This window comes from Rhinopithecus bieti, unplaced genomic scaffold (assembly GCF_001698545.2).
Source record: "Rhinopithecus bieti isolate Rb0 unplaced genomic scaffold, ASM169854v2 scaffold_32081, whole genome shotgun sequence".
NCBI classification, from domain to species: domain Eukaryota; kingdom Metazoa; phylum Chordata; class Mammalia; order Primates; family Cercopithecidae; genus Rhinopithecus; species Rhinopithecus bieti.
The window spans coordinates 6,572,499-6,581,696 of NW_016814436.1; the positions used below are offsets into that span (position 1 = coordinate 6,572,499).

The 9,198-nt window shown below is 54.2% G+C and overlaps 1 protein-coding gene across 1 annotated transcript in view; it reads left to right on the plus strand.

Annotated features, from left to right (window-relative positions):
* PHF21B (PHD finger protein 21B) overlaps positions 1-1,602 on the plus strand; it is a 37,759-nt gene extending 36,157 nt beyond the window's left edge. Inside the window, exons 9-11 of the mRNA XM_017850841.1 lie at positions 365-440; positions 774-877; positions 1,528-1,602. Coding sequence (XP_017706330.1) covers positions 365-440; positions 774-877; positions 1,528-1,539 — 192 coding nt within the window. The 3' untranslated portion in view covers positions 1,540-1,602. The remainder of the gene's footprint in view (positions 1-364; positions 441-773; positions 878-1,527) is intronic.
* The last annotated feature ends 7,596 nt before the right edge of the window (positions 1,603-9,198 follow it).

Here is a 9,198-nt window from a genome sequence, read left to right on the forward strand (position 1 = left end):
AGTGTAGGGGGCAGCGAGTCTCCCCATTTGTCTCTGGCGTGCCTGGGGCTGCCGCCTTCAGGTCTTCTGGACGTGGGAGGAAGACAAGTGATCATTCATTCGAGAAGTATTTGAGCCTGCTGCCTGTTCAGGGCCCTGGTGATGAGCAGGGGGAGAGGCCCAGAACGTTCCTGCTTCATGGAGCTGATCTTATCGTGTAGCCTCTGTGAGCCGGACCATAAGGCAGGTGCAGCTCCAGCTCCCGGTCTCGGGTGAGGACCCTGGGGCTCAGGGCGTGCCCTCTCAGGGTTACACAGCCAGGGTGTGGCCAGTCCCAGCAGGTCCCGGGTCTGTCCACTTTTTCATTTCCCCATCTGCTCCCCAGGCCTTAAAGAAAGATGAGGGTGTGCCCTGGACTGGGATGCTGGCCATCGTGCACTCTTATGTCACCCACAAGACAGGTGAGGCATCCTTGAGGAGTGGGAAAGGGTCCCTGCTCCCCCTCCTCCCCCACCCAGGCCTCTGGGCTCACCTTGTCCTGTGGGAGGACGGGTAGGTCCATTCCCTTCCGGGCCAGAGCACTGAAAAGTGGGACCCTGCGACCGATCCTGTGTCTGGGGCAAGTATGGCCAGGGGAGAGTGGCTCCAGGTCCTGTGCAGTTGACCACAGCCACTGGCTCCTTCAGGTGGATGACCTAGGCCTTGGTTCCATCCCTTCTGCCCCTCCCATTTACTCTACAGCCCAGCCGTTCCTTACCTGCCCCTCTCTGGGGACCTGGCCTTCTCTTTCCTAGTCAAAGAAGAGGAGAAGCAGAAGCTGCTACAACGAGGCAGTGAGCTGCAGAACGAGCACCAGCAGCTGGAGGAGCGGGACCGGAGGCTGGCGTCAGCCGTGCAGGTGTGCCCCGGGGCCTGGGGGAGGCTGACCTCAGCCCTGCAGGTGTGCCCCGGGGCCTGGGGGAGGCTGACCTCAGCCCTGCAGGTGTGCCCCGGGGCCTGGGGGAGGCTGACCTCAGCCCTGCAGGTGTGCCCTAGGTCTGGAGGACAGGCAGATGTGTCCTTAGAACCACAGCTGTAGATCTAGGCTGGCCTCAGCAGTGCAGGAAGGAGCCAGGGCCTGGGGGACAGGCGGATGTGTCCTTAGAAACACAGGTGTAGATCCAGGCTGGCCTCAGTGCCGGTGTGCACCAGGGAATTCTTGAGGAAGGCAGATGTGTCCTTGGAGCCACAGGTGTAGGTCCAGGCTGACTTCAGCAGTGCAGGTGTGCACCACACCTGCCTGTGGGGGCAGGTAGATGTGTCCTTAGAACCACAGGTGTAGATCCAGAGCTTCACTGCTCACCTATAAGGCCCAGGAAGAAGACAGAGTCACCCAGCATCCCCCAGCAAGCCAGTACATGGAGAAGGCAGTGCTGTGACTCACTCAACAAATACTTACCAAGCCATTGATAGCACGCTGGCTGTGCCCCTGCTCAGGCCCCTTGGCAGGGCCCTGACTTCTGAATCTGTTTGCTCTTGTGTAAAGTGAACATAATTCCTCCTCCATAGGATGGAGATTGACAAGATAATGAAGATGATGGTTGTGGTGGTGGTGATGATGGTGATGGCAGTCATGGGGATGGTGATGATAGTGGTGATGGGAATATGATAGTGGTGGTTGTGGCGGTGGTGATGGTGCTGATCACAGTGACGGTGATAGTGGTGATGTGATGATGGTGATGGTGATGATGGTGATATAGTGATGGTGGTGATGGTGATGGTGGTAATGATGATGGTGCTGATCACAGTGATGGTGGTGGTGATGGTTTAATGATGATGAGGATGGTGGTGGTGGTGGTGATGGTGGTGATGATGGCGATGGTGATGGTGCTGACCACTGTGATGCTAATGGTGGTGATGATGATAATGGTGATCATGGTGGTGATGGTGCTGATCACAGTGATGGTGGTGGTGGTGGTGGTGGTGATGGTGATGGTTGTAATGATGATGGTGATGATGGTGGCAGTGATGCAGACCACGGTGATGGTAGTGATGATAATGGTGATTATGGTGATGGTGGTGGTGGTGATAATGGTGATCGTGGTGATGGTGGTAGTGGTGGTGGTGATGGTTGTAATGATGATGGTGATGGTGGTGGTGATGCACACCACAGTGATGGTGATGGTGGTGGTGATTATGGTGATGGGGTGGTGATGGTGATGGTGATGGTTGTAATGATGATGGTGGTGATGGTGGTGATGATGCAGACCACAGTGATGGTGATGGTGGTGATGATAATGTGATTATGGTGGTAGTGCTGATGGTGCTGATCACGGTGGTGGTGGTGATAATGGTGATCATGGTGATCATGGTGATGGTAATAATGATCACAGTGATGGTGATGATGTGTTAGAGGATGGTAATGGGTCCTGGGGAAGCTCTTTAAATGCAGTGTCTCATTTAATCCTCTCTATAATGCTATGAAGAGGCTTTGTGATTGTCCCTATAATCATTTTAGAAACCATCTTGGGGAGGTTATTTGCCCAAGCAGTATTTAACCCAGAGCAGATGGATGTGGGACTCTAGGCATCAGTCCTTTACTGCTTTTCCTTGTGGTGGTGGTATGTAGAGAGACTGGAAAAGACCACACAGCATAGCAGGCAAGAGAAAGAGCAGAAAGGCGGCCGGGAAGCGAAAGGTCTCCGAGGCTGCTGCAGGTTGGCCAGCAGGAGGAGGAAGAGTGTGGGCAGCTAGCGAGGAGGAGGAGGTCACATCACAGCCATGGGGAGGACGTTCCCAGGCAGAGGCACACTTTTTCTAGCCCTAAGTTGCAAAACAAGCATCATCTCCTGTGGGTCTGGCTGCTCTTTAGTTGCATTTGTACCACTGCCTGGCTTTTGTGAAACCCTCAGCCTGGTTTCTTGCAGGCCTTTGCAGTGGAGGGGAGAGGGGCCCAGACGGTGGCTGCCCCAGGATGGCTGTAGAGCCGAATGCTAAGACCCTTTCCCCTGACCTTCTGCCCCAACAGAAATGCCTGGAGTTGAAGACAAACCTGCTGGCCCGCCAGAGGGGCACCCAGTCATCCCTGGACCGCCTGCGGGCCCTCCTGAGACTGATACAGGGCGAGCAGCTGCTCCAGGTCACCATGGCGACCACTAGCCCCGCCCCACTGCTGGCCGGGCCCTGGACCAAGCCCTCAGTGGCAGCCACACACCCTACCCTCCAGCACCCCCAGGGCCACAACTGACCCCGAGGGACCAGTCTTCACACCCACGGAAAGTTATCAGGACCCTGCTTACCCAGCCTGGGGGTTCTGTCGGCCTTAATTCATAAACACTATGAATTTCCGACAAAAATTAACCAGACAGAGGAGAGGAGGGAGAAAGAGCTGGGGGAGAGGCCTAGAGCCAAGACCAGGTGGGGGTGCGGCCCTGTGCCCTCTACACTCACAGGAGGTACCGAGGAGCCAGGTGGGAGTACGACAGGCTGTGGCACACAGCCCCACCCCCGGCCACCTCAGGGCTGCCTGGGCCTCCGGCTTCCAGGCCCTGCTCTCCACGGCCTCCCTCTGGCCCACTGGAGGGGCAGGCTGAGGCTGTGGAGGGACAAGCGCACTGCCGAGCATGCAGTCCCCGCTGAGGGCACCGTCTCTTGGTGTCCTGTGGGAGGGGAGCTGAGAACACACGGACTAGCTGAGTGGTAGAGGTAGTTGGGACGAGAAGCGGGGTAGCGGATCTAGGTAGTTTCCCGATGCCCCACTCTCCTAGGAGGTCCACCTGGGGTGGGCGGGTGGGCCTGGGGCACCCCGTCGCCTTTGCAGAACCGCCTGGGCCCCTTTCTGTCAGTATTATTAGGGTTACGAATTGCAGCTGTTTAACTTGAAAGACATTGTCAGAGGTGAGCGTGTCTGGGTGCTGGGACGCTGCAGTGATCCCCGCCAGGGCCTCTGCCCTTCCTGCTCCGTCTCTGGGGCCCTCGAGGCTGCCTCCTTCCTTTTGCCAATCTCTTGGACTCAGTTGCCGTTGATGCATTTTCCTCATGGAGTTTCTGGGCAGGGTGGATCTGCAACCCTGTTGGGGAGGGCATTTGGCAGGTTTTCTCTTTGGGGCTGAATCATTCAACTGAACGACTGAAGCCGTTTCTTGTCTTATTTGGAAGAGCCGATAAGTATTCCACTCCTCCCTTCTTGCCAGTGCAGACACTATGCCAAAAAATGACTTCACACTTTTGTATGGCGTTTTTATTGTGAGATATTTAATGTGAACGGTGGGGGGACTCTGGCGGACTTCCTTTTCTGCTTCTAGTAGTCTCTACTTCAAGGTACAAATGGGAACACCTCCCCTCGGGAAGCCTGGCCAAGCTGGACGATCCAGCGGGTTTTTTAAGAGCCGGGTGGACGATTGGGGAGGAAAGAAAGGGCGGTGGCCTCAGGAGGTTCTGACCTTCGGGGACCAGACTTGCTGCCAAGGGCTTCTGCATCCAGGGTGGGCAGTGCCGGCTTGTCACCCTCGCCCGGTTCCCACATCCCGGTCCTGAGGGACTTAGCACAACAGGACAGGCGTCCAGGAGCCACGGGCTCCCACCCCGAGCATATCACATGGTGCCGAATTGCACTGAACACGCGTGTGTGCGTCGCAGGCGACCACGACCACAGACACGCACACACACACACGCAGAGGTGCAGAGCGAGGAGACCGGCCAATCCCGCAGCTGCCACGGTCCCTCCTGTCATTCTCACGACTCCGGAAGAAGCTGTGCTGTATGATACAGATCTATTTTAATACACTTAACACTGGGTGAACAAGATTTTTATATTCTTTTATTGATGAACAAAGTGAACCGTGTGAGGCGCACGTCTTCTATATTGGCTACTCTGTGCCAAGTATGCATTACCGCGTGGCTTGCGGTGTCCATGTCTTCAGCTTTTCTGTTGGTTTGGTTTTCTTCGCGGATGGATTGAGTTAAATGTTTTAACAATGTAATGGGAGGATGTGAAAGGTTGGACCCGGGAGGGGTAGCTGCCAATGTGTCTTGAGATTGTTAGTTGTTTTTTTTTTTGGACCGAGGAGGACCGTCCAGTGGGTAGTGAGGATAGAGAAAAAGTGTTTGTCTTAAATATGCCAATGTAGTTTTCCTTCTTTACAATGCATTAAAGTCGATCGATGATTTCAAAGCCTGTGGTTTTGCTGTCCTTGCCTTGCGGAGAGGCCCCTGGGAGTGCCCGGGGCAGCCAGGTGGGCATTGGAGAGGCTGGAAATCAGGGTCCTCTCCCACCCTGAAGAGGGAGGGATGGAGGGGGGGAAAGAGGAGAGAGCTCGGTGCCCTCCACTCGCTCACCCCCATTCGCAGCCCTCAGAGGCTGCGGGTGACCATTTAGGGCTAGGATTGAGGGTGGAAAGTCTCGGAAACCCAGCAGGCCTGTCACTGTGCAGAGACCAAGGTGGTGCCCTCTGCTCCCTCATGGGTTCCTGCCTCTTGGCCTGGCAACATCACCGCTGCCTCTCTCCCCCAGCAGTGGATACATGCGCTCCTGCAGCCACACTGAGCTTACACCTTGCCCTACGGGACGTGGGGAATCAGGAAACTGGGGAATCAGCCCTCCTGAGTCCTCGCTCCTGGCATTGCACAAGGCAGGGCTCCGATTGAACCAGTGGGTCAGGGCTGACCCCTGGGCAGTCAGCTGTGGCCAGAGGCTGTTGTCTGATGCCAAAGTGGGGTCTGGTGATCCAGGGGACAGAGGTGGAGGGTGTGCAGGGCTGCCACATGGTCCAGCTTCATGGCTTACCGTGGGGAGAATAGTTTGAGGGGAGGGGAGCAGGTTTCAAATTAACTCTGCCTGAGACCTCCTGGGGGCTGCTCAAAAGACCACACTCAGTGTCCAAGGCCTCTTGGATCCTTTTTAATCCGGCTCCCCACCCCTTTGCTCCTCTGGAACACCAGGTCGGTAGTGACCTCCCAGGATCCACGGGGTGCTCCCGGTCATCACCCAGACCTCTCGGAACCAGGGGACACATTGGCCACACCCCCTGCCAAAGGAGGCTCCCGGGACCTCACTCCCGCTGGTGTGGCTGCTCCCTGGTCTCTGCTCCAGACTTGCTCCTCTTCTACCTAATCACCAAAGGCCCAGGCCCAGGTCTGTGCTCTGATCTCCCGCGGCCGGCCTCACCTGCCCCTGGCTTCTGTCTGTACCCCCAGACTCCCTGCACAGCTGCGGCTGTCTCAAGCTCCACAGTCTCCACCAGGCCAGTCCCTCCACCTCCCCATCTCAGAAGAGCTTCAGGCTGCTGGGGCCGGCACCCTGGGAGTCACCCTTGGCTCTTCTCTCCCACCCTGTATACCTGGTCCTTGGCAAATCCATCAGCTCCGCCCTCAGGACGTAAGCAGGATGGGACAAGTCTCACCGCCCACCCCAACATCACCTTGGTCCCAGCCCCATGATCTCCCCTGGGTTCCTGCAGCTGCCTCCCACCTGCTCTCTCCGCCTGACCGGCTGCAGTCTCTTCTCAACCCAGTAACTAGTGTGATGGCAACACTGTTAAAACCCTGTCATCCGGGTGCCTGTAATCCCAGCTACTCGGGGGGCTGAGGCAGGAGAATTGTTTGAAACTGGAAGGCGGAGGTTGCAGTGAGCCGAGATCGCATCACTACACTCCAGCCTGGGCGAAAGAGCGAAACTCCATCTAAAAAACAAACCAACCAACCCACCCTGCTGCCCTGCATCTCATTCAGCAAAAGCTAAAGGCCTCATCCTACTCACCTTGTGCCTCCAGGGCCACAGGCCCCGCTTGCTCTGGCCTCTGGTTTATGCCCTGCTCCTCTCCTTCTTGCCTGCCTCCTCGCTTGCCCCCACCGTGCGGCCTTTGCACATGCTGTGCCCTCTGCCCCCAGCCATCTCCCTGGCCGGCTCCCTGAAGACCTGACCCTGAGCACCGCCCCCTCTCAGTGCTGCCTTCCCAGCCCCTTCCCCAGGACTCTGGCATTGCCTGTCCTTCTGCCTGCTGTTTGGTTCCTTGGGCTTCCACAGCCTGCTGTGTGCACCCCTGTAGGTTTTTGTCTGCCTGCTCAGGAAGACAGGGAGTTTGGTTGGCTTTCTTTCGGAACCCCAGCATCTAGAAGTGCCTGGCAAACAGTTGGCACCCAGCATAGATTTTGGAGAGACAGAGCTGCCAGGCCTTGGGGCTGCGCCATCCTGGTTCAGGGCCCTCCCCTGGGGAGTCCCTTAGGCCACCCCAACTGCCAGGTGAGGCTGGGCGGGCAGATGAGAAAACAGAGACCAGGAAAGCGATGGAATTGCCCAGGATCCTGCAGCTTCTGAGTGGATGTGCCCGGACTCCACTCGATCCTTGTCCTCCAATCCCACGCGATTCCACCACAGCCTCACTCCCAGCCAGGGACAGGGCTCGGGCAGTTCCTGTGACCTCCAGCTCCCGGACCATGCAGGGGATTCCCTCCAAAGCACCCCTCACTGCCCTGCTCCTCTACTTCAGCAACAGTGGCTCCCTCCCAGGGACAGCTCTGCCATTAGAAGGGGGCTCCCACGACGCGCAGACATCTGCCGCTTGTAGTTCAGCACACCCCACCCCACAGCACCCAGGGGACCCTGCGCTGGGGCAACCCTCAGTTTGGGACAGCGGTCACTCCAGAACCCCCACTCCCAGCTCCATCTGACACAGCCCCTGGAGAGCAGGGTGCCCAGCTCAGGGTGGGCTGGCTGTCCAGGCAGGCCGCCAGCATGGAAGGAATCTTCTCTTTGGCAGATCCAAAGGGCCAGCATCCCTGCGCTGCTGCTTGGGGGCCATTGTTAAGTAGGGGACGAGGGTTGCTTGAGCACAAACACAGGGACACTGCGATGGTCGAGCTGATCAACAAGACGGTGGCCAAGTGACTCATGAGCAGGCAGCTGGACGGAGGGACGCTTCCTATCCAGGGTGGGACACTGCTTATGAATTATTTCTGGAATTTTCCATTTAATATTTTTGGACTATAGTTGACCATGAGTAACTGAAACTGCAGATAAGTGGGGATTACTGCATAAGGGTCATTGTACTGGGGGTTAGGACTTAACCCTGCTATGGTTTGAATGTGTCTCCTCCAAAATCCAGGTGTTGCTTGTATGATAGTATTAGGCGGCAGGGCCTTGACAAGGTGATTAGACCCTGAGGGCGCCTGCCTCGTGAATGGGATTGGTGCCCTTATAAGAGGGGCTTGAGCAAGGTATTTCATCTCTCTCCCCTTCCGCCTCTGGCTGTGTGAGGAGGACACAGCGCTCCTCCCCTCCAGAGGAGCCGTTGGAAGCAGAGAGCAGCCCTCACCACACAGCTGACCTATGGTGCCTTCATTTGGACTTCCCAGCCTCCAGAACTGTGAGAAAATCCGTTTCTATCCTGTGTAAATTGCCCGGTCTGTGGTGTTTTTGTTTGTTGTTTGTTTGTTTGTTTGTTTTTTGAGACAGAGTCTTACTCTGTTACCCAGGGTGAAGTACAGTGGCAGGATCTTGGCTTGACCATTAAGTATATGAATTAGTAGATAGAAAGTCCCTGCTTAGTTTGAGTTTTTAAAAATCACAAATGGTTTTGAAATTTTGTCAAACACTTATATTCATTTTTAAAACAATATGGGTATCTCCTGTATTCTGGAAATATGATGACTTATATTGATTTTCAAATGTTAAACCAACCTTGAGTTATTGAAATAAACTTGGTCACTGTATAGTATCCTTTTTCATATTGCTTTATTTGATTTGCTAATATTTAAGTATTTTCATATTTATGTTTATGAGGGATATTGACCTATAGACTTCTTTGCAATATCATCATCATATTATGGTATTAAATACGTTGAAATGTTCTATTTTCTGAAAGAAGATCTTTTTATTTGTTAGAATTCACCAGTGAAGCCATTTGTGCCAAGAGTTTTACATACGAGAAGGTTTTTTTCTATTTAAAATTTTCAACATATTTAATATACAGGGCTATTCAGATACTCAGTTTCAGGTAAGTTTAATTATTCAAGGAGTTTGTTATCTTGCTGTTTATAATATTTTCTTATTATTTTACTATCTGTAGACTCTAAAGTGATAATTTTTATTCTTAATTTCTGATTTATTTTGATCTAGGTATGTGTTCATGAATTCTGTTTATCTTTTCAAAGAGCTAATTTTTGGCTTTGTTAATTTTCTCTATTGTTTGTTTTATTGTTGTTATTTATTTCTGTTATTTCTTTCCTTCTACTTATGTGGGT